Raw genomic sequence first — 26921 nt, 5'->3', positions numbered from 1 at the left:
ACCCTAAACCCTAAACCCTAAACCCTAAACCCTAAACCCTAAACCCTAAACCCTAAACCCTAAACCCTAAACCCTAAACCCTAAACCCTAAACCCTAAACCCTAAACCCTAAACCCTAAACCCTAAACCCTAAACCCTAAACCCTAAACCCTAAACCCTAAACCCTAAACCCTAAACCCTAAACCCTAAACCCTAAACCCTAAACCCTAAACCCTAAACCCTAAACCCTAAACCCTAAACCCTAAACCCTAAACCCTAAACCCTAAACCCTAAACCCTAAACCCTAAACCCTAAACCCTAAACCCTAAACCCTAAACCCTAAACCCTAAACCCTAAACCCTAAACCCTAAACCCTAAACCCTAAACCCTAAACCCTAACCCTAAACCCTAGAACATCGCGTCGATTTCATCGTCCTAACAACGCTTCCTTCGTACCTGGTACTGGTTGTGCTATGATAAATCGCTTCTCTCTAAGTGTTCTTCTTCATTCCCTTCAAAATGAAGTTCAACAAACCACCCGGCGGGGGCTTCTTGTTAACCGCAGGCACACTCACGCGAAGCTCGTGCCTGGGCTGCATCGCCGCAGCATGCTCCTTCTCGGCCCTTCTTCGCATCGCCTCGATCTTCGCCGAAGAAGGACCGGCGCCGATCGCCGCTGCGCTGGGCCTCGCCATCTCATCGCCGGCTCTATACGTCGTTGTCTTCCCCGTCGATCGAGATTTTGGTACCATCTGCAGGGCCTGAACTGGGCGAATGCGCTCTGCGCCAGTGGACTGGATCTTTGCCTTCTTCGGTTTCAACGGTTCATGCAGCCAGGATGGTGTGTTGCTTTGGTCGGGACGCCGCTTCACGGGTTTGGAAGAAAGCTGCGTGCCGATAGCGGGCTGACCAGGCCGCTCGGTGACCGGCTCCCGCTTCACGGGTTTGGAAGAAAGCTGCGTGCCGATAGCGGGCTGACCAGGCGGTTCGGTGGCCAGCTCCCCAGGATCAGTCTCTTCGTCGAGCGTCAGGTCAACGACGGAGTCAGAGCCCTTTACGACGTTTTCCAACTTGACTTCCGGAGAATGGACCTGCTGCTTCTCCTCAACCTTGATGATGTCTGCTGGAACGTACTCAATCCGCTCCCATCGATCAAAGCTGTGAAGACCGTATGGCTGCAGGGCACGAACTGCGACGCCTCGTTTCTCCGCGTCTGCCCAGAACAGAGACCAGATCTCATCGGCGCGACGAAGAGTAGCCGCGTTTCCGAGAACAAAGAGAGCACGTTTCGGCCTAGTCAGGGCGACGTTCAGCCTCCTCCGATCGGATAGGAAGCCAATCATCCGCCGAGAATGCGCTGCAGCCTCGGCATCGTCCATGTACTCGAACTCGTCAGTCAGGTCGACTGGCGCCGCGTCCACTCCCTGAATTGCGCGCACACAGGAGAATATGACAACATCAAACTCCCTCCCCTGCACCCCGTCCACCGTTGCGAACTCCACGGGAGTGACGCGAGCCTCTGGACGACCCTTAGTGAGTGGTTCGAACTTTCGCCTGAGCTCGGCAATCTGGTCCTTGTACGGTGTCACCACACCGACAGTTACCCTTCGACTCACGTCTGCGCGCGACAAAATCTTTGTGTACAAAACAGCCGCCAAGGAAGCCTCCGCGGTGTTACTGAGACTCTGCCCGCTGAACCTGCCCCTCTGCTCGTAACCCTCTGCAACGTCAAAAGCGAGATATACACCGAGGTCTGAAAGAGATCCGTTCGGCACGCCATTGCCATCGACGAGTCGCCCGCCGTAGAAAGCATTACTGGGGAACTGCCGAATCTCCGAGTGCATCCGGTACTGCACCGAGAGCAGGTGCGTATGAGCTCCCGCGCTCTGCAACCGCTCAAACATGGACTGCTCGATGCTCCGTTTCGCGCTTCCCCGCGACAGTACTGTCGCTGCCAGCTGTTGCGGGTCACCGACAAAAACAGCCGCACCGCCTGGACGGAGCCATCGGAGAGGTACCAGCGTCGCCGCCTCTGTCGCCTGAGCAGCTTCGTCGACAACGATGAGATCAAACAAGGGCACGGCACAACCAACCATGGCTGATTCCGCCTCTTCGCTCGTGGCGCCATGCTTCACACCGGCCCTGCCGCGTCCACCGGCTCGTGCGCCAGTTCTGTCAGCGGCCAGGAGTCCTGCGCCAGATAACGTCGCGCAGACAATTTCCGCGCCACCGACGACTCGGGTCCATGCTGATCCCGCTGCAGATTTTGCGCCGGCCCGCTGTTTCCTTTGTTTCTGCCGCATAATCGCGAGCTCGCCAAGGAGCCTCCGCCGCTGCGCCTGGAGCATTTGCAGATGTATCGACTGCTCCGAGTCCTTTTCTTGCCCCTCTGCGAGGCTAGACGCATGTTTGATGTCCTTACTCAGGCGTTCAAGCCTGGATTGAACGATTGACACCTCCTTTTCCCTCTCGGCCACAGCCGTGTCGTTCGGTCTAATGTTGCTATCAACGGCGCGTGTAACCAAGTACGGCAGCGCGTCGGTGCGCACCACGTCTTCGCGTCCAAGACGCACTAACGAACGTCTGTCATCGGAATCGGTATCGTCCTCAACTCCTGAAAGTCGACGATCGTCTGACTTGGAATATCTCGGTCCATACCTCGCAGCGTCGATACGGTCAGCTAGGCGCACGACAAGCTCATCGACAGCGCTGTTACTCTGCGCACACACCAACGCCCTACGCATTCGGGACGCGCTCTTGCCGTTCAAGACAGCCTGATTCCCATGGAGCGCTGCCTGGACCAACGACGCGATGGTGTGTGTTTTCCCAGTACCCGGAGGACCTTGGATGAGGACAAGTTGCCGTGTTGCCGCCGTGCTCGATTCGACAAGAGTTCTCCGAGTGTACTTGCATGCAGAGGCCGCAGCAGCGGTGTGAACAGCCTCGACCTGAGGTCCGTTCAGTGAGGCTGCGATCGCGCTCCACGCATTCGTGGATATCCCGATTCCGTCCGGTGCGATGTCAAGATTCTTTGACGAAGACCATCCAGTTCCACTCGGCTGCAATAACGCCTTGAACACAGGAATCTTCTGCACGTGAACAAGGGCCTGCATCTCGCGCAAAACCGTTGTGAGGCTGGACAGACGAGATAATTTCAGCGAACCTCCGTGTCCGGACAACGCGCGAAGCATGTGACATCTGCGTTGCACCTCCTTGTCCCTGTTGAGAGAGCCGCCGCCATTGCCAGTCAGCCACTGAACCGTCACATCCGGATTCTCCACCAGGCAAACCTTGACCCTGAGACAAACACCGGATCCTCCGTCTGACGCCTGAGACTTGCCCGCCCGTGCGCCCGATTCCACCGCTTCAACCCACGCCAAACAATGCGGGGTCGGAAAGTTTGTCGTCGTTTGGGATGCTGGTCGCTGCTTCTCTATCAGCACAAGGTCATTCTCAAGAAATGCGTCGCCGACGGCAGTTCTTCCAAGGTTGATTCTCAAGGAGTGGTAGCTTCGCTCGTTCCCAACCAGTTGATCGACCGTCGCGGGAAGCGGCACGCCTGGAGGATTACTCCCTGACTCGTCCAAGGCGGAAGCCAACTGCGCTCTGAGCTCAGCGAGCATCAAAGGAGCGAAATGCTCAATATATTCTCGCGCGGATGTGAACTTCTTTAGCCGAGCAAACGAGCCGGTCTTCTCTTGATCAATCCTGGTTGACTTGATGTGACCCATGGACCACCGAAGTGCCGCGCCGATTAGGTCTTCGAGCCTCGGCGGCGTCCATGGGGGTGCGATGTTATTGGATCCCAGAAGAGGTCGCCGAATTGCCGCTGATCGAGAGGAAGCCTTAGGAGTGATGGTCGCCGTCTTTCGGATCCGTTCAGCGTTTTCGAGCGCAGCCAACGCCTTGGCTCGCCTATCGCCTCCTGCATCGGTGACCAAATCGATATATACGCTGGTATCGCCCCTACGCTCGGATATGCGTGCAAGACGCGCCGCCTTGGCGGCGGATCGCTCTGCTTCTCGCTTCTGCGCGAGGGCGGTGCGCTCCCTGTGAAGCTCGGCAAGATTTTGCTGCACGTTTGAAGCCGTTCTCGCGTCTTGGGTACTCATGCCACCTCTTGAAGTAGATTTCGCTGGTGCCTTCTTGTGCGTCGGTCCGCCCGCGCGTATATTCGACAGTATGTCACCGTCAGCCATCGGAGCCGTCGTTCTCCTCGACGATTTGTTACGCTGAGCCTTCTCCATGGCGCGTTCGTACGGCGACTTTCCATCCGAGGGTAAAGAAGGCGGCTGCTTCGGCTGCCCCCAGAGCTGTCCGAAAGAGTACGTCGCTTGCCAGTTTGAACCACCTCCGAGCGCGGTGCCTAGTCCACTGGCAACCCTGGTTGAGCCTGGGGATAGCAGATCAATCATCTCATGGTCGTCATCCTCCTTATCTTCCTCGCTGCCGTAGTCATCCTCCTCGTCGCGAGGATAGTCCGCGAATCCGCCCCTTTCAGCATTCCAGGCGTCCAACGCGTCCTTGGATCCCGGTGCTTGAATCCGCCCGTCGCCTTTTCCGAGTGTCCTGCCGAGCGGCGTGCTCAAAGCCTGAAGCCTTTCCCGGATGGACGGACGCGCGGGTTGGTCTGTCTGATCTCTCCTCGCGGGGAGCGCATCGAGCATACCGACGCCAAGGTTACCTGGCGCCTCCTCTGGGAACCACTTAGCGAGCCTCTCAGCCTGTTTGCCACGAAGCGTATTGAAGACCTCCTTGGCAGCTTCCTTGGCCGTAAAGGGAAGTCTGTCAATCTTGGCAATTTTCAGAGGACCTGTCGCGGCTTCCAGGGAGCTCTCCAAAGCTTTCATCCAGTGGTTTGCCACTGCAGGGGTCAGCGCGGTCGAGCCCCATCGCACACAATCCTGAAGCCAGCTCAGCGCTGAGAACTCGTCGTGCGCGCCGCGAGCGAGGGATTCGAATACGTCATCTTCGTAGACCTCGTCCGCGTTCGGGTCAAGAGGTTTGTCTTTCGCCTCGGATGCAGCCTTGTACCAGAGATTGAAAACATCAGGCAAACACTGAAACACGCGTACGAGGTCGCCCTGCGAGAAACTTTCACCGGCTAGATGTCTTGAACCAGAGATGACGCCCACGCAGAGATCCCAGACATCTCTCGCGAGAGCAGCACGAGCGATGACACACTTTCGCCATAGGTCATCTATCCCGCCCCGCATAGACGCTTCCGTCGCGCACGGAATCAGAGATTTGCAGTGGAACACGCACCACGATGCGGCATTGACGCGCAGAGACGTGTCACCGAGCTCCATCGCAGCAGCGACTGCATCAGCCGCGCCTTTGAGTGCCGCTAGAGTAGCATCAGGAACTGCGCATACATTCGTCCATACCTCTGAGCCGACAACCTCGCTCTTGCGACTGACACCAAGCGCCTGACAACTGAGAAGAACCCTCCCTGCCGATCTTAGTTCCGCGCTCTGGCCCATCAGCATGGCGACTGCCGCCCGTATGGCATCAAAGGGTAGAGCCGCGGCCGCGAGTGGATCAGGCGATGATGAGAGTGACGAACACGTTTGTAGCAACTCCGAAGACATCCTCGCACCAACAGAAGCCGAATTGGTGATGTCAACATTGCTGAACGTTGTGAAATCTCCCTCCGCGGGCGTCGTGCCTCTTGATTTGGGTGAGAGTGCGAGGTCTGCCGCCGCCGCGAGCAAGCCGTTGATGACCATGGGATTTTTCGCCAAATTCCATCCATCCGGATCGCACGTCCACCTCGCGGATGATGTCGCATCGAGCCGAGAGGCGATTGCACCCGCGGAACATTCGGCGGCGATTTCTCGCGGCGTACGATCATCGTTCTTGTCGAGGCCATCCTCCCAGATTGAATGCACCATCGCGTCATCTGTCATGATACCTGCCATACCGTCGCTCACGAGACCAACCCCGCCGTCCGTATTTCCAGCTGCGTGCCAAGCCAGCGCACTCAGCGCTGCCGCGTCCGCCCTGAACCCCATCACCGCAACGGTTTCCGCACTCAGCTTCGCCGACCTCTTAGCCTGCGATGCCTTGTTTGCTCGCGCCGTTGACATCACTGAGTAATTCGTTTTGAACGACGGATCCGCCGCCAGACATACCGTGACTGTTGTAGTCCAATCTTTGTTGGTATCGCGTGGCTGTCGCCCGAGCGCGAAGCTGCGCCTTATGACATCCAGTGCACCTCGCCGCGCGATCCACAGGGTGCATTCGTCAAACAGGTGAGGATTCTTCGGCACAGTTTTGGTCAAAAACGTCATTGCCGACGTGAACGCGGCAACATCCTCCTGTTCCGTACTTCCATTCAAAGACTCGAGCGTGGCGATCACCGCCAGGACGATCATGTCTCGCGTATCCGCGCACAGGGCCTGTCTTGCAGCCGCCTCGAGCATGTCCACTGCTGTGCCGGGAGGAACGCCCGCCTCAAGCCACGGCGATCCGTGGATGTCCGAGTCCATCCGCGCCGGGAGTAATTCCGAAATGACCCGAGAAGCGGACAACCACACGGTCGAGTTTTCCGTGCTTTCGTCTGATAACTCGTCGAGAGCCGCGCTCAGCACGTTTGGATGGCGCGCCAGCACCTCGCCTCGCGGAATATGGCCCATCTGGCCCAAAGCGTCTGCGAGCGCACTCCAGGCGACCAAGCGATTGTCCGCTGGAGCCAATGAGCCTGCATGATCCTGGCCCTGGCTGGTCGCATGCTCCTCGAACGCGGACCACAGAGTGTCTACCCATTCGTCGATGACTCGCGCGGTCTCCTCCGGGAGTCTCCCGCGCACCGGCCTGGACTCTCCAAGTATGTCGAAACACTTCCTCGCAGCGGCCCGGATGTTGTCATCACTTTGCGCGAGAAGCTGGAAGAGCCCTGGCACGTCCCCTGTAGCCACCACCCCGCTTAGCACGTCACGAAGGGCGCCCGCGGCGTTCATCGGTACCAACATCGGCAACATCTGGCCCACAGCATCACAACACTCATCGGAACCGTAGTGTGCGCTGACGAAAGCCTCGTACGCAGTGCCGACGAAGAGTCGTCGACGTCGGTCCTCGGTGTCCTCGCCCGCGCCACTCGTCGAGGCAACCACTTGCCTCGCCTGCCTCACCAAACGTCGCTCATTACGCTCGCCCATGAGCGCGGCTAAGACCGCGGTGTCGTCGCCCTCTTCCTCGCGCGCGACGGCGTCCCAAGCGTCTATCTGCCTGCGGTACGCGTCGACGCAACGATTGCAACCTAAACCAAAACACCGCTCCAGTCTAGCCCAGCCAGGGCTGGTCTCGGCAGATGCGTCCTCGTCTATGGCGACTATATCCCTCGACGGCGACGGTGGTGGCGGCGGACCCCACGCTTCCCAGCCGGCTGTGAGGACCGCGGCGGGCATCGTTTCCGGCTTCGAGCAGAAAAGGTGGATCTCACCCCTCTCGACGCTATCGAGGACCTCCGAGGTCCACGCGCTAGCGTCGTAACCGGACTGCGCTCGCCTCGCCAGAAGAGCATCCCCTGCATCATACCGATGCGCATCGCCGTCCACCCCCATCCCCTCGACCGCACCGCCGATCTCAAGTCGTCGGGGCGCCAAATGACGAGTCGAACTTGAGTTGGGGTGCCTTTTTCCTCGAGCCGTTTGGCCGAAGCTGTGGGTTACCTTGATCGGTGATTTGATGGGTAAAATGAAAATCTATCGATTATTTGCTTTCATTTGACCGTCAGACCGTGCGGTTGATACGAAAATGGGGAGAGTGGGCTGGGTTTGATTTTCATGACCAAAGTTCGGCCGGGATAAGGGAGAATTCAACATCGGGTGACCGCCATTAGTGAGGTACGCACTCGCACGTCGCCGTCGCCGCGCCGAGCGCTCCACCGCCGAAGCCTCCGTAGAGAGCTCAGTTCGTCGCGAGGGACCCAGAGTGTTTCGCGTGTGCGGGCGAGCACTTCTCCGGTCCGGCCTTTTTGGCAATTCTGGATTTTAGGTTGGCGGGAGCCGTCCGACGCAATCGGTGAGGGCTGAACTCGTCGCTGGGTAAAGATGTGGACAGATGAGGAAGACGAACAGCTTCGCGCGCTCGTTGCAGAGTATGGCGTCAAGAAATGGGCGCTGATCTCGACCAAAATGGCGGCGAAGGGTGCGAAGCAATGCCGTCGCCGATGGCAGAATTACCTGAACAACGACATCAAGCAGGGCGGATGGAGCGAGGAGGAGGACCGCATTTTGCTCGAGGGTCACAGGCTGCACGGGAACAAGTGGACGGAGATCGCTAGGATGGTGACGGGGCGGACGGACAACGCGGTGAAGAACCGGCACGCGGTGCTGGTCAAGAAGGAGGAGAAGAAGGTTGAAGATTCAAAAGGGGGAGGGACGCCGTCGGGCTTGGGGAAGCGCAAGCGAGCGCCCTTGCAACCCCCGGACGCGAGTTCTCCGAAGAGGGGATCCCATCCTACGGCATCCGATAACTCGCCTTCGGGAGGGAGCTGGAGACCGAAGCTTAGCGTGAAGATTCCGGGCGCCTCGGGCGCCTCCGGGATGGGCGACGGTCAAGATTCCTCGAGGGGGGACGGCAGAGGGCCGCCTTCGTCGCACAAAGCGCCACCATCCCTCGAGGCTCTGCCCACGTCGGCCTCGCTCACTCAGGTGGAAATCGAGCTGCTGAAGCAGGTTCAGGATCTGATCTCACCGAGGGCTGAGGGACTTGGCCTAGGTTTGGGTCCGGAGCCGGCGAAGGCTGCCGCGCCTCAGACGCCGCTCGACACTCCCACGGTGGACATGCAGGCTGTCATGAACTGGATCCTGTCGGTGACACCGAGAGCGGGTGCGGGTGGTGGCGCGGCCGCGGCGGGGACGAGCGCGCCGCCCGCGAAAAAGGATGACGCCAAGGCTGACAAGAAACAACCTGGCAGCGCCAAAGCCAAGGACGGAGAGGCTGCGGGGCAGCACAACGAGCTCCTCCGCAAGCTTCTTACTGAGAAACTGGCGGGATCGGATGGCGCGGATGGGGTTGCGGCGGGTGCGAAGAAGTCGCCTCGGGGCGATGATGGCAAACCTCCGGCGTCGCCAAATTTTACCTCTTCGGAGCTCAACATCCTGCTCAACGCGCTCGGTGGCGGCGGAGAGACTCCCACGAGCGGCCTGACGGGCGGCGTGAACCCGTTCGGTCGAGCGGCGGACTCGGCGCCCGCCCCCGCGGAGAAGGAGAAGGAAAAAGAGAAAGAGAAGGGAAAGGTGAAGGCCCACAACACCCGCTCGCCTCGCGCGACGCGAAGCAGGAAGTGACGGGTCCCATCACGTTTTTGTGCAACTTTCAGACGAACTGTTGTGATGAGTTCATTATTCTGACACGTATTCTCTGCGCGCTTTCATGATCGAATGACAACCCTCGGAACAGACGATGCGACGTTAGCCGCGTCGCGTCGACGAGATATGCAGATACGCCGCCTGATTGGACCCAGAGCTCCAACGCACGTCACTTCGTAAGATACCCTCGCCATAGTCATACAATGCTCCACAGCACGTCCTGGCTCCCGGCGGTCTTGGTCGCCGTCCTCGTGATCAGAACCGCCTTCGCCAGGCCCGCGGCGTTCATCGTGGAGAAGGCCAGCCTCCGGGTCCTCAGTCCCTCGAGTCTAGTCGGTACACACGATACGGCTTTGGCCAACTTCGGCACACCGCTCTACGGCGCCTCCCTGCTCGGGGAGCTCGTGTACTCCGCCGACGACGCTCTGGGTTGCACCCCCTTCGCGGACCTTCCGAGGGCCAAGGGCGTCGGCCACGCCACGATCGCTCTCGTTGACCGCGGCTCGTGCTACTTCGCCGAGAAAGTTCTACACGCCCAACTCGCGGGGGCGCAAGCGGTTCTCGTCGCCGACGACGTCGAGGAGCCCCTCCTGACGATGGCGGACCCGGACGGTAGCGCGGGGGGTGGAACGGAGCTCGCGCGTCTCGCGCAGGAAATCTCCATTCCCTCCGCTCTCGTCACGAAGCAGGTTGGCGACGTGCTAAGGGCCGCGACCGTGGCGGGCGACGTGCTCGTACTCACGCTGGATTGGCAAGACAGCATATCTCACCCGGACGATGTGGTCGAGTGGGAACTGTGGTCCTCTTCGGATCAGGTGTGCGGCGATTCGTGCACACGGACGCAGGGCTTCATCAGTGATATCATGAGCTCGGCCGTTGACTTGGAGGAGCAGGGAGCCGCGTCCTTTTCCCCTCATTACATCACCTGGTCGTGTCCCGTCGCGTTAAATGATACGGAGAAGTGCGGAGGTCTCTGCATCAACGGGGGAAGATACTGCGCGCCCGATCCAACAGACGGACCCGATGTCGACCCAAACATTGCCGACAGGGTTCGAACGCACGGGTACAACGGATCCGACGTTGTCGCCGAGAACTTGAGGAGACTTTGCCTCTTCAAGGAGCTATCCGGCGACAATCACGGAAACGTCCCGTGGAACGGCGGCGCTCGGTGGTGGACGTACGCAACCTCGCACCCCGTGAAATGCTCGATGACCGACGGCACGTTCACCGCGGAATGCTCGGAGGCAGTCATGCAGACGAACGAGCCCGATGGATGTGGATTGGATGCGTCTGCTATGAGCAGGATTCGAGCGTGCGTCGGTGACACCACCGCAGACAAGGCAAACCCGCTGATGGATGCGGAGATGCAGCTCCAATCCGATCAGGGTGATTCTGGCCGAGGCGCTATCGTTATGTTGCCGACGGTCGTTGTGAACCTGGATCAATATCGCGGTCGTCTGACCTCCAAAGATGTCTTGAGGGCTATATGTGCTGGGTTTCTCGAGTCCACGGAGCCGAGGGTGTGCCTTTCATCTGCGCTGGAGAGTAACGAGTGCTTACAGCCGGACCACGGCGGTTGCTGGTTCAAGGAGACCCCGGACGGGAACTTCAGTGCTTGCGTCGACACATTCAGGGGAGTCAAGTGCAGGTGTCCACCGTCGTTTCGTGGTGATGGAGTCGTGTGTGATCCGGTTGACGAGTGCTCGGATTCCGCCATGAACCACTGCGAACAAGATTGCGTAAACATCATCGGCGGACATCGATGCGGTTGTCGCTCGGGATTTAAGCTCGTCGGCGGGACATCCTGCATCCAGGATCCCGTTGAAGCGAGCAAACTGCGCTCCTTGGACGCGGGCTCCATCTTTGGCATCTCTCTTTTGGTTCTCCTTGGGGCGACCGTTCTCGGGTACGCGGCATACAGGATCAGAATCAAGGCTGAGATTGACCGGGAGGTGCGCGCGTTGATGGCGGAATACATGCCTCTGAACGATGGCGATGCTTCACAGGATCCTAACCCGCCGCGAGGAAGAGTCAATGGAGCCAACGGTGGGATGGAGACAGAACTCCGGGCCGTCAGGGGCGAGAGAAAGGTGTTATTTTACGACGACGAGGTATGACGAGACCATCGCAAGCTGCGGTCGCGCGTGTGTACATAGAACACTTTGTGATGACAGCCATTTTCTTTCCCGTGACTGGAGCTTCGCGGGCCGACCGTTCAGTTTGCACCACCGATAGCGTTATGATATCACTCCGGAACTCCGTGAGACTCGGACACAATCAGGCCTCAAACTGAGCTTGGGACATCTTGGGTGAGCGATAGCGCTTTCGTTGACCCGTGTAAAGATTCTCGCGCCAGCGAGCGCGTCGGTCCGCGCGATCCGGCTGGCGGGAACGCGCGACCTCCCCTGAGCCCCGCTGCAGCCTCACTCCGAGACATTTGGCCGGCGGTGCCGTTAATTAATTATCCCTCCTGTGAGTTCGGGCCTCCGAGCCAAAGGCGGCGTCGATGTGGAAACGAGGCAACGCGGTGGCGCCTGGAGGTCCGGATGGGTCGGGGACACCCGGTCCTTCCTTTAAGTCATCGTCATGGAGCAAGGGCGCCTGGAAGATGGCCGCGAACAAGGTCATACAGCAAAATGCCGAGTCGAAGGGAACCCCCGCGAAGGACCTCGCGTCGGTGGTCAGCGCTATCCAGAAAGAGACCAGCGCTCAGGCCGCACGTCGGCTGCTGGCTAAGCAGCGTGCGACGAGCAAGAAACCCGCGACGAAGGGATCCAGGAACGTCATCTTTTCGTCGGGATACGTGTACTTTTTGGTCCTGGAGAAACCGTGGTGGTTCACTGGTGCTTTGGCGATGGTGGTGTACGGGTTCGCCATCATACTGATGTTTCTCATCTCCCTGCCTCTAGACCTCATCAACACACAGGAGGAGTGGGGCGAGGACTCGGATGTGCCCAACGCGCTTCTCGCGTTAAGATTCGCGGCGTCGCACATCCTGATGATGTCGTTCGGCACCGTCATGCCGAGCACCGACGGAGGATACCTCGTCGCATTCTTCTCCATGCTCGTCGGAGTCGTGGTTAACGCGTTCGTGTTCTCCGCCGTGGTGTCAAAGTTCCAGTCGCCGCAAAAAGACATCGTGTGGACCACTCGATCGATCATGAGTCGAAGGGACGGGGTGCCCACGTTCATGATACGCGTGGGTAACCTGCGTTGCCACACGCTGTACAACCCGGTGATTCGAGTCACCCTGTTATCGAGGCACGTGACCAAGGAGGGAGAGGGGTTCATGAAAAAAGAGGTTGTCGAGGTGATGCAACCCGCGACGGTGAGTGGCGTGCACACCATCGCGTGTCCCATCGAGCCGTCGTCGCCGCTTTGGGCCGTTTTCAAGGATTCCAAGACAACCGTGTGCCCCAAATCTGGCAAGACCATCAACGAGATGACCACCCCCAGGCGCATAAGGTCAAAGGCGAAGCTCGAGGATGGAGCCAGAGACGGAGGCGAACCCTCGGGGTCGCACACGGAAACCGAATCCGAGTACGACAGCGATTCGGACGAGGAGGAGGACCCGTGGCTGGTGCACCTAACTTTCACCGCGATGGATCCGGTGTATGGCGCGGAGCTCTGCAGCACCACGACGTACACCAACGGGACGCTGGTGGGTCCCGCGAGATGGAAGGACGTGATCGGGTTCGGGCGCGACGGTAAGCCGCAGATCGACTGGCATAATTTTGACGAGTACATCGACGGGTGTTTGAATAACCCGGACGCCGCGGATGGCGAGGGGGATGGATTCAGATACTCGCCGCCGGCTTCTTCGAGCGGCGGCGAGGACGGCGGACGGTCGAGCCCGGCGTACGCCGCTTCTGAGCGCTCGGATGATACCGCCTTTGGAGCTGCCGGACTTAGAACGACGGCGCCCGGTGCGTTATCGAGGTTTCACGACACCAGGTTCTTCAAAGCGCAGGAGGATATCGTGGAAATGGAACCTCCGGATCCGTACTTCAACGGGTACCTCTTCGGCCAGCAACCAGCGCCGGATGGTCCACCGGTGACTGGAATACCGAGGCTGGCTGTTCTCGCGGCTAGGGCGTCGTACGGAACCGGCGATCAGCTGGACGGCTCCTACCCGGTGGGGCCACTCGTGCCGTTTTGTGCGTACTGTCACCGCCTTGGTCTTCTGTACCAGGAAGCTGGCATACCCCACGAGGAGTACGCCGTGGATGGACGAGACAAGGCAAAATGGTTCCTGGACGCGTTCCCAGCGGGTACAACTCCCGCTGTACAGGGTACCCCCGGAGGTGTTCCCGGCTCGGAGGACTGCCTCAGGACAACGACGGGAGAGCACTGTGTGCCCTGGGTCGGCGGATTCGACGAAATCGTCGCGAGAGCAAAGGAGCAGAGCATGGGGTTCGCCGCGGTGGCGAACGACGATGGACAGCACAAGACAAGAGTGGTATGCCTTCTCTGCAGAAGCCTCGCCACTGGATTGTTGGCTTCGAGGTTTGCGGAGACGAAGGTTGAAGATGGTAAGAAACTGTTGCACGGTATGATGGGCATGGGTGGTGTGAATGTTATGCCTGGTGAGGCGGGATCAGAGCTTCGGGATCGGATGGTCAAGTTGGCTCTTGACTCATTTGCGGAGATTGAACAGCTACTCTCCGACCTTGACGACGATTTCATCGGCGGCGACAGGCCGAATATGGCGGATGCGCACATGGCCACGATGCTTTACTGGGCGCTGAACATGATCGAGTTTGGTTTGTGTGGAATACCTCAGGCGCCGTGTTCAGTTGAAGACGTCGGCGCGCCGTCAATCAGGACGTATCTTGAGCGATGGACCAAGCGGCCGAGCTGGAAGGAGTGTTACAAGACCTCCAGTCTTTACAACTCGGCGACGGTGACGGTATACGCGTACAGGTTCTCCAAAATGGCCCCGGACGTCGCGAACGATCCTCGTTTCCTTCCTCTGCCGGCTGTGTGTGAGCGAGCGCGTCGTGCCGATCCGTACTATCGCGCTGCAGTTGGGCTGGATAAGCCCGTAACCGGGGGTCCGATATTCGAGGGGCATCTTTTCGGACAGCAGCCTGCGCCAGAAGGGCAGATCATATCGGGTGTGCCAAGGAAGGCGGTACTGTCTTACCGTGCATCGTACGGTACAGGAGATATTCTCGATGGCGACGCGCCTCTGGGTCCCATCATGCCGTACTGCCCGTACTGTCACCGCCTCGGTTTGATGCTTTCAGAGTCTGGCGTGCCGTTCGAGGTATACCTTATCGATCAGAGCGATAAACCGCCTTGGTTCTTGGAATCGTTTCCAGCGGGTACCACGCCGTCGATGCAGTGGCCTGACGTTCTCGGCACCGACGAGTGGGTCGGTGGATTTGACAACCTTGTCAAGATTTACGGCGAGAAGATTCCAAAATTCGCTAGCGTCGCAAATGACCATGGACAGTACAAGGTTGACCATGTCGGCGCGCTGGGCACCACAGTTGCCATGGCAACATATGCGGCGATCTTTGCAAAATCGGAATTGGATTCGGCCAAGAACATGATGGGCGCGCTGATGGGTATGGGAAGCATCGCAAAGATTGAGGGTGAAACGGGTGCGCAGACCAGGGAGCGGCTGATTTTGCTCATACGGGACTCCTTCAAGGAGCTCGAGAGCTTGATCTCGAAACTGAACGGTCCGTTCGTCGGCGGAAAGAGTCCAAACATGGCGGATGCATACCTCGCCACGATGTTGTTCTGGGCTCACAACGCACTTGAGTGTGGATTGATGCCACTGCCGCAGGCGCCGTGCTCTCTCAAGGACATGGGCGCTCCGTCGCTTAGGCCGTATCTCGATCGATGGGTGCAACGTCCCAGCTGGAAGGAGTGCTACAAGAGCGATTCCATCTACAGCGCGCCATCCATGATGCAGGCGTGCGCCACGGTGACGAAGATGGCTCCCGATGCGTGCAGACAGGGAAAAGACTTCGTGAAGGTGCTCGCCAGGATCAGAGGTCTCGACTCGGCGTATCGCTGCGCGGCTGGTCTGGACGACAAGTGCGCCTTCCACGGGTACGCACCTGCTCCAGAGGGTCCGCTCGTACCGGGCTACCCACGGGCCGCTGTGATGGCTTCAAGGGCGTCTTATGGCAACGGCGACGATCTGGACGGGTCCGCGCCGCGCGGTCCATTGATGCCGGACTGCTCTTACAGTCACAGGCTCGGGTTGCTTTTCTACGAGGCTGGCATACCCTTCGAGACGTACTTGATAGACACCCGGGACAAGGCACAGTGGTTCCTGGAGCAATTTCCCGCGGGGACCACCCCTGCGATTCAGGGAACACCCGGCGGATGGGTTCACAACGACGAGTGGGTCGGCGGATTCGACGAAATCTTCAAGAGGTGCGTCGAGCAGAGTCCCGCTTTCGCGAAGGTGGCCAACGACAACGGTCAGTACAAGACGGCCGATGTCATGAAGCTGCTTCAACGAGGCGGCTGCGCGATGTTCGCATCAATTGTTGCCACGTCAGAGCTTCCTACCGGACAAGCCTTGGTGAAGGGTATGATGAAGATGGGCAACATCGAGGTTGTCGATGGCGAGGATACGATGAGCAGGGCTTTCCGCCTGAACGCGATTGCATCTGAATCACTGAATGATCTCGACTCGATGATCGGAAAGCTCAAGGGTCCTTTTATCGGTGGCGACAGGCCTATCCAGGCGGACGTGTTCGCAGGTACCATGCTCTTCTGGGCTCACAACGCCATCGAATCGGGTTTTGCTCAGATTCCCGAGGCCCCGTGCTCACTGAGCGACATCGGGTGTGGTGCGCTCAGACGCTACCTCGAACGGTGGGTGAAGCGTCCCAGCTGGCGCGCGCAGTTCCACTCGTCATCCCTTTACAGTGCTTCGCTCGTTATGACTGCCGCAGACAGGGTGCGGAAGATGGCCCCGGATGTGTGCCAAGGTGGAAAGGCCTTGAGCGAGGTTATGGACAGGATTCGAGCCCTTGACAATCATTATCGCGCCGAGGTTGGACTTGACGAGCCAGTCACGTCGGATTGGACGCCTGTAATGGGGCAGACACTCCCTCCCGCCGGTCCACTGGTTCCAGGCGTACCGAGAAAGGCTGTCTTGTCCTACCGTGCGTCCTATGGCTCCGGAGACGCGCTCGATGGCCCGTCCCAGCTCGGGCCAATCATGCCATTTTGCCCTTACTGCCACAGGCTCGGGCTTCTACTCGCCGAGGCTGGTGTGCCGTTCGAGACGTACGTCATCGACATGCGGGACAAGCCGGCATGGTTCCTTGAGCAGTTCCCCGCGGGCACCACACCCGCGATGCAGGGCACGCCCGGAGGTTTGCCGGACTCGGACCAGTGGATGGGTGAATTTGACGAGATCCTGGCGCGCGCAAAGCAGCAGAGCGAGGCGTTCGCCAAGGTGGCCAACGATGACGGTCCATACAAGACGGAGTACATCGGCACGCTCGGCTCGCGGATCGCCATGTCTCAGGCCGCCGCGAGATACGCAGAGTCTAACCTCGAATCTGCCAAGCCGATCCTCGGGATGTACATGCAGTTCGGCTTCATTCCTCAGGTCCCAGACGAGTCCAACCCGGCGTTGAGGCAGCGCCTCATTAACATCGCAATCGACTCATTCGCCGAGCTCGAGGGTGTGATAGCGAACCTCAACGGTCCGTTCATCGGAGGTAAAACGCCAAACCAGGCGGATGCTTTCCTCGCCACCATGTTGTACTGGTCTCATAACGCGCTCGAGTGCGGCTTGTCACCGTTGCCTCAGGCGCCGTGTTCACTCAAAGAGGTTGGCGCGCCATCGGCGCTGGAGTACCTGCAACGCTGGGTGCGACGACCGAGCTGGAAGGAGTGCTACAAAAGTGACTCCATGTACAGCGCGGCGACTATGATGGTGGCGTGTCAGATGCTTGCAAACAACGCGCCTGACATGTGCGACGGTGGAAGACAACTCTACCCTGTGATGGCCAGGGCAAGGATGCTTGATTCGTCGTATTGCGACGGGAAAACTGGTCTGACGTGCAAGGCTTATTTCGGCCACCGGATGTCTGGCGAGTACGACGACGACGACGTGGACGCATCGCCCGGACCTCAGGGTACGCCCATACCTGGGGCTCCGAGGATCGCGATGCTTTCAGCGAGGGCGTCTGACGGTGATCCACTCGATCCCATTGACGGTGTCTCGCCCGCGGGCCCGCTCGTGCCTTACTGCACGTACTGCATCAGACTCTGTCTCATCCTTGCGGAGGCGCGTGTTCCATTCGAACTCATTTTGATCGACCATTACGCCAAGCCGCAGTGGTTCCGGGATGCCTACCCTCCAGCGAAGACCCCGGCCATGCAGGGCACACCCGGTGGGGTGGACAGCGGAGAGTGGGTCGGGGGTTTCTCAGACTTGCTGGAGCGCGCGGTTGGTCAATCGGTGCAGGTGGCACGCATTGCACGGCAGCGCGGTCCTTTATCTTTGAAGGATGCGGAAACGTTGTGCGAGAAGCTGACATCTGCCCTCGTCGGCGGCAGGGTGCTCGGAAGTAAGTACCCCGCAGGCAAGGCGTATGCGCGTCAATGCTTGGAGCGCGCCGGAGTCCTACCTGAGGAGTACATGTCTAAATCGGATGATGAGCTCAGTGTCACGCTCGGCGGTCGAGCGGCCGAGGCTGTGACGGAGCTCGAAGGACACATCACCGCGCTCAAGGGACCGTTCATCGCCGGCCAGATCCCCGATGCATCCGACGCTCTCGTGGCATCTGTGCTGCTGGTGGCGTATAACCTGCTTGAATCAGGTGTTGCATCGCTCCCTGACGGCAAGGACTCGTTCGGATCGCTTGGAGGACCAAGCTTCGAGGGATACCTGAATGCTTGGGCTTCGCGGCCGAGTTGGGTGGCATCTTATCGCGATTGCCGCATTCTCAACGCCGCGTCCATACGACCGATTGTCGCGTCGCTCGTGGCCAAGGCACCGGATGTCTGCACTCCGGAGGAAATGTTCGTGTGCATGCAGCGCGCGAGATTGGCGGATGAGTACTATCAAAACGCCATCGCTTGGGAGGCGAAGAGGGACAGAACGGAGTCTAGGAATCTCGCGAAAGAATCGAGAGTGCCGCACGCACGACCAGATCGCTGGGATTCTCGGTACAAACCCGTGAGCCGTGGCCCGAGCTTCAGGCAATCCAGTCGCAGCGGCAAGAACGTGTTCATGATCAAGGAGGAACCCGGTCCGAAGCAATCCTCTTTGCGACAGAGTAGCTTTAACTCTGGCCGCAAAATTTTGGTTCAGGACGAAGAAGACGTTGCATCGCCGAAATCCAGGCGGTATCTGCGCGGTTCACTGCCCGTTGACGGCAACACGTCGTCCCGATCGCTTGCAGATAAGCTGAGCCTCGGAGGCACACCGACAACTTCAGGCATTGGTCTCACGGCGCCGGCAACGCCCAAGCCGCCTCCGGCTCCGGCTCCGCAGCCGGTCGCGCCGAGGCCCGCGCCCGTTGAGAAGTCAGTCATGCAGCCGACACCGCCACCACAGCCGCCAGCACCGCCACCGGTGCAGGCGCCGCCTCCTCCGCCACCGCCGGCGCAGGCGCCTCCTCCGCCACCGCCGCCTGCACCGGCGCCACCGGCAACTCCATCCGCGGCTCTTGCGCAGCCGCCAGTGGCTCAGGATCCCGCAGCGGCGATCAAGCCTCAGAAGAGCAAGAAGAAGAAGCTCAAGACTAAGACGAGCGCCACCATTTGTATCTAAAGTTGTAAAACTATATAGCTAGTTAGCCGCTACTTCACGCGCGCTCGCTTCGCACTATCCTCTTCGTCAACCTTCAAGGGGCGGAAGGTCTTGTCCCACTGTCTCTTCGTGTCCGAGTGCACGTACTCGGGTATCGCCAAACCCAGCCGCCGCATCAAACCCGCCATGACGATGTCCGTCTTTTCGTGGATCACGACGTCGGCTTTTTTGTCCTTGCCCGTCTTCTGCAGGTTGACGATGGCGAGCTTACCTTTCCCGCCCCGGACCGTCTTGAGGGGCAGGTTGCAGCTAGGAATGATCTGGAGAGATGACCCGAGCACGAGGGACAGCGACGCCTCGCGCGAGTGACGCTCCGCGGCCCTGAGTTCCTTCGGAGGTAACGCGTCGTCCCAATCGAGAACCTGGTCCCTGAGCTGACCAGAACATCGACGCTTTCCCTTCACCGCCACGCACCGCCTCCCCGTGGGTTTGAAGCCCACCGAAGGCATCTCAAAGTCACGAATGTACTCGCTCCCGCACGCGTCGCACCTCTCAGCGAAACAATTCCCGTGCAACTCGGCCAGGCGGTCCCTAGGAAAGCCCGACCTTATGTGAAGGCAATCTACGTTGCAGGACACGAGATACCTCACGAACCCCGCTCGCTGCAGCTCGACCAGCGCCATGTGCGTAGGGGTTGGTCTGGCGCGGTCGAAACTGCACTTCGCGGGCGGGATGGGCTCGCCCTTCTTCTGCAGGGTCCACACCCCCTTGGGTCCGCGGAAGTCGGGTATCCCTGCTGAAGTTGAGATCCCGGCTCCCGTGTGCACCACCACCCCTTCCTTCGCGTCGCGGAAGAGCTCAGCGAGGCGGTCGATCTTTCGCTCCAGATCATCTGCGTCGGGTTCGGAGAGTTCGGGGTCGCCGAGAGTACCCCCTACATCGTCCCTCCAGCTCAGTCTCTCGGCGTAGCCCAGGGACGTGCCCGCCATCGCCTAGCTAGAGTGTTCTCTCTCCTCCGCACAACTCCAGAAAGGATCGCCAGTCACGGTCAAGTTGCACAGGGATATAATTCCCCGCGGCCCTCCCCAGAGATCGAGCGCGCACGCCACGAATCAACGCCCGCGCATCACCCCGCTCGTCCCGAGAGACGACGCCTCTTTCGCAGAGAGAACGCGGTGAACCATGGATCAGGAGTACGACGCCATCATCCTCGGCACGGGCCTGAAGGAATGCCTCCTCGCGGGCCTCCTCTCCGTGGACGGGAAGAAGATCCTCCACATGGACCGCAACTCGTACTACGGCGGGGAGTCCGCGAGCCTCAACCTGAAGCAGCTGTACGAGAAGTTCAAGCCCGGCCAGGAGTTACCGCCGCACTACGGCCGGTGGCAGGACTGGAACTTCGACATGGTCCCCAAGTTCATGATGGGCAACGGGCTCCTCGTGCGCGTGCTCGTCCACACCGGCGTGCACAAGTACCTGGAGTTCAAGGCTGTGGACGGGAGCTACGTGGTCAAGGGCGGCAAGACGTACAAGGTCCCCGCGAACGATAAGGATGCGCTCAGGTCGTCCCTCATGGGCATGTTCGAGAAGTACCGCGCGCGCAGCTTCTTCATCTTCGTCCAGGATTACGAGAAAGACGACCCGAGGACCCACAAGGGGTACGATCTGGACGTCATCACCTCGCGAGAGCTCTTCAAGGAGTACGGCCTGGACCCGAACACCGTGGACTTCATCGGCCACGCCCTCGCGCTCCAGACGGACGACTCGTTCATGGACCAGCCCGCGAGGAAGATGGTGATGGCGGTCAAGCTCTACTCCGAGTCCCTCGCCAGGTTCGAGACCAACAGCCCGTACATCTACCCCCTCTACGGCCTCGGCGAGTTGCCCCAGGGTTTCGCGCGTCTGTCCGCGGTGTACGGCGGTACGTACATGCTCGCCAAGCCCGACGCCGAGGTGGTATACGACGAGGCGGGCAAGGCGTGCGGCGTGTCGTCCGAGGGCGAGACGGCCAAGGCTAAGTACGTGGTTGGGGATCCGAGCTACTTCCCCGGCAAGGTTCGCCGGGTGGGCCAGGTGGTCCGCGCCATCTGCATCTTGAGCCACCCGATTCCCAACGTGGGCGACTCGCACAGCGTGCAGATCATCATCCCGCAGAAGCAGACGGGGCGGCAGAGCGACATGTACGTGTTTGGGTGCTCGTTTGCGCACAACGTGTGCGCCAAGGGCAAGTACCTCGCGTTTGTGTCCACCGCGGTTGAGACGGCTAACCCGACGGCGGAGCTCATTCCCGGCCTGCAGCTCCTCGGCGCCATCGACGAGTACTTCGTGCAGGTGAGCGACGTGATGGAACCGGTGAACGACGGGTCCGAAGACGGGTGCTACATCAGCAAGGGGTACGACGCCACCACCCACTTCCAGTCGACGGTGGAGGACGTGCTCGAAATGTACAAGAAAATTACGGGCAAGGACGTCAACCTGGACGCGGACGATCCAGCCGCCACCGCGGGGCAAGAGCAGTGAGCGAATGTACACAGCCAATTCTTTGTTAATACAAGTAACACTTATGCTACGGCAACCTTTACATACGGACTGCGACCCGCGCCCTTCACGTCACGCCGTGGTCGTCGGGTGAGGCGAGATCCTCGTGATTCGCACCGGGCCGATGGGAGTGTCGCGATCGTCTTCCGTCTCGTCGGGCGCCGCCGCCGGCTTGGCCTTCGCGTAAACGCCGTCGTTCAGCGATAGCTCCTCGATCGCGGGCCAGAACGCGCGTCGGCCCTTGAGCTTGTTCCTGTGCCTGCGCACGGCTCCTCGCAGAGCGCGAGCCACCGTCTCGTCGTACAGAGACGTCGCATCCGTCGTGTTGTCGGGGTTGCTCTGCGCGGACCACTCCGCGCCGATAAAGTCGAACATACCCCCGGATCGACCGTCGTCGTTTCCTCCGCCACCCTCCTGCTCGATGGACGCGGTTACGCTCCACGCGATCGGCCCGGCGCCGTCGTCGTCGAGGAGCTTCACCGCGGGACCCTTTGAGCCCGCGGCGCCCTCGCCGACGGCACCGTCCGTCGCATCGACGTCGTCGTCCGCGGCGCGTTCGCCCTTGATTTCGCCTTTATCGCCTTCATCGCCGTCTCTTTCTTTCGTCGTCGCGTCGTCTGTGCCGGCGCCGAGCGCGTTCCTGGCGGCGTCCATCGCGTCCGTCCCGATTTTGACGATGCGTCGCACGAAACTCGCGCTCTCACCCCGTCCGCCGTCATTCGCCTCGTCGTTCGAAGCTGCCGTCGCGGTCTTACCGGTACTCGCGGCGGCGGCTCTTGCCGTGGAGCCTTCGACGCCGTCGGCGGTCTTGACGTCGTCCCAAGTCTCGTTCAGGCTCGCCTCCCACCGCTTCTGCCTGTGCTGCTTAGCCAAAAAGGCCATGAGCTCGAGGTTGACCCTTCGGCTCTCCACCTTGGCCTGGTGCGCGCGAGCCGCGTCGTGCCATCCCCGCAGCACGCCGAAGAAGAGGAACGTCTCGATCTTACGTCTTCGTCGCCTGCGTTTGTTTCGAGGGTCACGAAGAGCGCAGCTCCACGCGGCTGTCGCGAACGCGCAGCCGAGGAACGCTCCGAGCATATCCTCGGACCACGGCGCGGACGCGTGTCGGGTTCGGTGAGAGACGCGATACACCCGCGCCTCCTCTCGCAGCCGCTCGTACACGTCCGATCGCTCGCCGGTGACGTGAGGCATCTCGGGCTCGGCACAAAGCGCCGGGTCCACGCGTTGAAACGCCGCGAGGGACCGCCACATCGGCTGGGAATAGACAAAAGCCATCTGGGACATGAGCAGCACGGAGGGTCGCGTGAAGGATACGTCGATGGGCCGTCGGGGCTTCCACGTGGCGTAGACCCTCTCGCGGTTGGAGACGAACCCCACGCCCTTGAGCGGCGCGCGAGCGAGGTGCCAGTCTGGAAAGTCCCTCCCCCGGTCGAGATCCTTCCCGGCGTAGGGGTCGAACGCGGAGTTGTACCCGGAGTTGTACCCGGAGTTGTACCCATCGTCGCGATCGTCGTCCGACACGCCCACGCCCGCGTCGCTCCCGCCGTCAGCCTTATCGCCCGTTCTCAGCCGTTCTCTTCGTTCCTTTATCCTCGCGTCGCGCATTCGACGTCGCTCCCTCCTCCTCCGTTCCTCCTTGGAGATTCCAAACACGAAAGCGAAGCACCCACCGAAACCAAAGTCGTCGTCGTCGTCCCAGTCGTCTTTTTCGCCTTTACCGCGTCTCCTCCGACGCGACTTTTTCCGACCCCCCGACAAAGACCCTTCCCCGTCGGAGCTCGACCAGTCATCGGCGCATGTCAACGCACCGCACGCCCCTCCCTTCCGTCGCCTCCGCCAACGAGCGCCGTCGATCTCCCCGTCGTCCTCGTCGTCGTCGCCGCCGCCCTTTCTCCTCCTCCTCCGGTGACGCCTTCCGCCGCCGCCGCCGAAGGGTGCGCACGCGGCGCACTGAACCTCCGAGTCCCAGTCGCCATCGTCCGACCCGTGCGTACCCGTCGCGCCTTTGCCTTTTTTCTTCCCCCGGGGCTCGCGGTGACTGGTCGAGTCGTCCGGTGACTGGTCGACGCCGAAGACGTCGTCGAACCCGCGGAGGTCGTGCGTCGTCTTTCCACGTCGAGCCATTGGAGTCCCGGGCTCGGTCTCGTCCACCCCTCCCCCGCCGAAGCACCTGAGACAGCTCACCGGCGGGCCGCATCCGCAGCACGGCGGTGTTGGGGAGCTCAACGACCCGAACCTCGGGGGTTCGGGGGGCGGGGGCACGCCGAGCGCGGAGTGGGGCTGGCCGAGCACCCAAAGCGAAGTGAGCTGCGCCCGTATGTTGGGCGTGCCGTCGGGCCACGTCTGCTTGGGCAGGAGCTCCTTCTCGAGGAAGAACGGGTTGACGCTCACGATCTTGGCGTCCCGCGCGGCCACGATCTCGGCCTCCTTCCTGTTCCTCGTCGCGTTCCTCCTCGCCGTCGCTTCGGACCTGCTCTCCCTGGCAACAATGCGGTTCGACGCATCTCTCTCTCTGCGGCCCCTCGACGCCGTATCGCGAGTCGATGCTTCGCCGCCGCGCGCGACGCGACGCGTATTACCCGCGCGCTCGCCGCGAGTCCTTCCGCCGTCAGCGCCGGCCCCCATTTCGTGCTGGATGGGAGTCGGCGCAGCGTTGGCGGGAAGTGATGCGGCCGAAAAGGGTGTTGAGGTGTTACGCTGCTCTCCAATGATCCTCAAAAGTGTTTAATGACACGTGCAAACAGTCATGATTGGGCACATATTTCTCTATTTGCCTTTAACCGCCGAACCGACTCCTTTTCTCTCCTTCAGTGGTGCCACCCCATCACCTCACGTCGTCGGGCCACGGGGAGCGCACGGCCGAGGGATGGCGTCCTCCGCCGCGGGCGTCGAGTTCCGTGCGGTCGCGTCCGCCGTGTATCGCCGCCTGCTGCGCCAGGCCGCTTTATTGCCGCGCCAGCGGGTGAGGGGCATCGTTCGCGAGGAGGTGAGGCGCGAGTTCGCAGCCCCGCCCAGCGAGTGTCAGGCGACGCGCGCGCGGGCGATGGCGAGGTCGATGCTGGCGCTGACCTGGCTGCGGCGCGCGTCCGCGGACCCGCGCAGCACGGAGGGTGAGCTGCTGTGGACGCTGGTGGGTCAGTACGACAGCTTGAACCGCCGACGGAAGATGGAGGACCGGCACCCGCAGAGGAGGAAGCGACGGTTGGAGAAGCTCGGCGGGGCGGAGCGTGCGGTGGTGGAGGAGGTGTACGGGCCCCTCGTGGACGTCATCGGGGTCAGAGGCGTGATGGGAGAGTACTGGGCGCCGGAATGACGTGGATGTCGGGCCGTGGGGGCGTACGTAGCGACTAGCTAGCGACGGAGTCAACTCCTGTCCGCGAAATCTAGGGTACTGTAGCAGCGAACTTTTCATCCGAGTCACTCGCCCGGGCGTTCGAGGAGAAGGGCGGGCCATCCATGGTGAACTTCAAGATGTCCCGCGGGCCCAACTCGCTCATGGGCGTCGCGGCCGCGCCCGAGGAGAAGGAGGGCTCGTACGTCAGCACCAGGGTGCTGGGCTCGAGGCACCACAAGAGCGCGGAGGCTCACCCGCTGCGGGTCCACTGCTCCGAGAAGCTGGCGCGGGACACCGGCGCCTCGCTCCCCCGCGGCGTCGCGTGGCTCCACCCGACACATCCTCTCGTCTCGGACAAGGGGTACGCGCACATTATCCTCGAAGGCGGCGCGGACTGCGTGCTCCGCGCGTCGGTATCCCCCGCGGTTCCGTCGCCCGACGCCATCGCTCTCGCCGACGAGGACAGGTACAACTGCCACGTCGCCGAGGATCAGACCGCCAACTTCGTGCGGTTCGCGCCGCCGGCGGACGAGATGCACGATCTCGTGGACGTGGAGATCGAGGCTCGCGTGATGCGACCGGCGGACGTCGCCGAGAGGGACATCGCGACGTCCTCTTCCGATGAGGACGACGACGGGGACGAGCCGGACGGAGGGCGCTTCGGACGAATCTTCGCGGAGGTTGACGGCGCGACGCTCCTCCCGGCGCTTCGTAAGAGGCTCGCGGACAGGTGGGTCTGCGTCGGCGAGGTGCTGACGCTGTCCTACCCTCGCGACGGGGACGATCTCGCGTTCCTGGGCGCGACGTCGCTCAGGATGCGGATGGCGAGGTGCGACACGATTGACGCCGCCGACGCCGCCGTTGCGCTGGGGTACCACTGCTACCGGGGCCGCGTCGTCCCGGACACCCGCGTGTACGTTCACGCGGTGGACGACCCAGGCGCGGAGGACGGGGGCGTCTGCGTCACCGTCGGGGGAGGTCTGCGTTTGGTGAACAGCAACGCGAGGGGCGGGGAGGCCGCCGCCGCCGCCGCTGCCGCGAGGGAGCTGGTCGCGGTCAACACGAGCGACGGGGAGACGTTCCCGGTGCACAGGCGTTTGCTCCGGCCGTGCATCGCGTTGACTCGGGCGATACGCGAGGCGGGCGCGGACGGACCCGCGGTGAGCTCCGGGAAGCGTAGGGAGTGGGAGGCATCGCGGGGTATCACATCTACGCAGGGTATCACATCTACGCAGGGCGGGGACAGCCGCGGGCGGGCCGAGTGCGACGCGGAGGTTGACTGCGCGACGTTCGACAGGGTCCTCGTCTGGCTCGAGGCCGAAGCGCTCGGCAGGTCCCCGCCCGAGCACGACATAAGGATCGTGGAGGAGCTCGCCGAGGCTGCGGACGCGTTGGGGCTGGCGTCGCTCGCTGAGTACTGCGCCGATCGGCTGGGAAAGCACGAGAGCCGGCGGCGGGTCAGGTCGTGGCGCGAGGTCGTGGAGCACAACGAGCGCGGCGGGTGCTGGATCGTGATCGACGGCATGATCCTCGACGTCAAGCGGTGGCTCCCCGAGCACCCGGGCGGGGACCGCATCATACCCGCGCAGTCGATGAACGTGGAGTGCGCCAGGCACTTTGAGCTGTATCACTCCAGCAGGGAGTCCTTCCTGTACCTGAAGCACTTCTACGTGGGCGAGGTCAGGGCGGAGGACCGGTCGTCCGTGCCGACGCTGCCTGGACCGCCCGCCTCGGACGATTTCCTGCAGCAGCTCCGCGAGTTCACCGATGACTTCAGGATAAGCAACGAGGTCGCCCAGGAGAGTGAGAATGTTCACGTGCACCTGGGTGCGAGGTGACGCGTCGAGGGCGCGTCGAGACGAGTGACCGGGAATGAGACGTATGATTTTGATCGTCGTATTGCAATATAAGTAGTGTTAAGCAATGCAATGCAGGTGTGCAAATGTTGCGTGCGCGCGCGAGCTAGTGATACAGCGGTGCTTGTAGCAGTACAGCGTCGGGCCCCGACTTC

General features: G+C 61.1%; 9 protein-coding genes across 9 annotated transcripts; 5 read left to right on the top strand and 4 right to left on the bottom strand.

The window, feature by feature from the left end:
- Positions 1 to 1199: 1199 nt before the first annotated feature.
- Positions 1200 to 1571, bottom strand: MICPUN_77160 (predicted protein; the record flags this gene model as incomplete). The annotated part of the gene is made up of 2 exons (XM_002500723.1): positions 1200 to 1343; positions 1419 to 1571. Coding segments are annotated over 2 exons (297 nt in total), but the record flags the coding sequence as incomplete, so codon positions are not given.
- A 2162-nt stretch (positions 1572 to 3733) lies between these two features.
- Positions 3734 to 7388, bottom strand: MICPUN_99805 (predicted protein; the record flags this gene model as incomplete). The annotated part of the gene is made up of 2 exons (XM_002500722.1): positions 3734 to 3808; positions 3933 to 7388. The coding sequence occupies 2 exons, from the start codon at positions 7386 to 7388 to the stop codon at positions 3734 to 3736; spliced, it is 3531 nt and encodes a 1176-aa protein (XP_002500768.1).
- A 645-nt stretch (positions 7389 to 8033) lies between these two features.
- On the top strand, positions 8034 to 8298 carry MICPUN_80246 (predicted protein; the record flags this gene model as incomplete). The annotated part of the gene is made up of 1 exon (XM_002501148.1): positions 8034 to 8298. A coding segment is annotated over one exon (265 nt), but the record flags the coding sequence as incomplete, so codon positions are not given.
- Positions 8299 to 9580: 1282 nt separating this feature from the next.
- On the top strand, positions 9581 to 11282 carry MICPUN_66647 (predicted protein; the record flags this gene model as incomplete). The annotated part of the gene is made up of 1 exon (XM_002501147.1): positions 9581 to 11282. A coding segment is annotated over one exon (1702 nt), but the record flags the coding sequence as incomplete, so codon positions are not given.
- A 622-nt stretch (positions 11283 to 11904) lies between these two features.
- On the top strand, positions 11905 to 19034 carry MICPUN_57469 (predicted protein; the record flags this gene model as incomplete). The annotated part of the gene is made up of 2 exons (XM_002501146.1): positions 11905 to 18812; positions 18851 to 19034. 2 exons carry the CDS (start codon positions 11905 to 11907, stop codon positions 19032 to 19034), a joined length of 7092 nt encoding a protein of 2363 aa, XP_002501192.1.
- A 54-nt stretch (positions 19035 to 19088) lies between these two features.
- MICPUN_57468 (histone deacetylase, SIR2 family) lies at positions 19089 to 20027 on the bottom strand (the record flags this gene model as incomplete). Its single annotated transcript, XM_002500721.1, has 1 exon — positions 19089 to 20027. The coding sequence occupies one exon, from the start codon at positions 20025 to 20027 to the stop codon at positions 19089 to 19091; it is 939 nt and encodes a 312-aa protein (XP_002500767.1).
- A 122-nt stretch (positions 20028 to 20149) lies between these two features.
- MICPUN_108022 (predicted protein) lies at positions 20150 to 21606 on the top strand. Its single transcript, XM_002501145.1, has one exon. The coding sequence runs from the start codon at positions 20221 to 20223 to the stop codon at positions 21556 to 21558; it is 1338 nt and encodes a 445-aa protein (XP_002501191.1). The 5' UTR covers positions 20150 to 20220; the 3' UTR covers positions 21559 to 21606.
- Positions 21607 to 21648: 42 nt separating this feature from the next.
- MICPUN_57466 (predicted protein) lies at positions 21649 to 24201 on the bottom strand (the record flags this gene model as incomplete). The annotated part of the gene is made up of 1 exon (XM_002500720.1): positions 21649 to 24201. One exon carries the CDS (start codon positions 24199 to 24201, stop codon positions 21649 to 21651), a length of 2553 nt encoding a protein of 850 aa, XP_002500766.1.
- Positions 24202 to 24442: 241 nt separating this feature from the next.
- On the top strand, positions 24443 to 26748 carry MICPUN_99801 (predicted protein; the record flags this gene model as incomplete). The annotated part of the gene is made up of 2 exons (XM_002501144.1): positions 24443 to 24850; positions 24964 to 26748. The coding sequence occupies 2 exons, from the start codon at positions 24443 to 24445 to the stop codon at positions 26746 to 26748; spliced, it is 2193 nt and encodes a 730-aa protein (XP_002501190.1).
- Between the last annotated feature and the right edge of the window lie 173 nt (positions 26749 to 26921).

Source organism: Micromonas commoda, chromosome 3 (genome assembly GCF_000090985.2).
Source record: "Micromonas commoda chromosome 3, complete sequence".
Classification (NCBI taxonomy): domain Eukaryota; kingdom Viridiplantae; phylum Chlorophyta; class Mamiellophyceae; order Mamiellales; family Mamiellaceae; genus Micromonas; species Micromonas commoda.
Note: the sequence above shows the minus strand (reverse complement) of the source record. Positions and strands in the feature narration are given on the sequence as shown.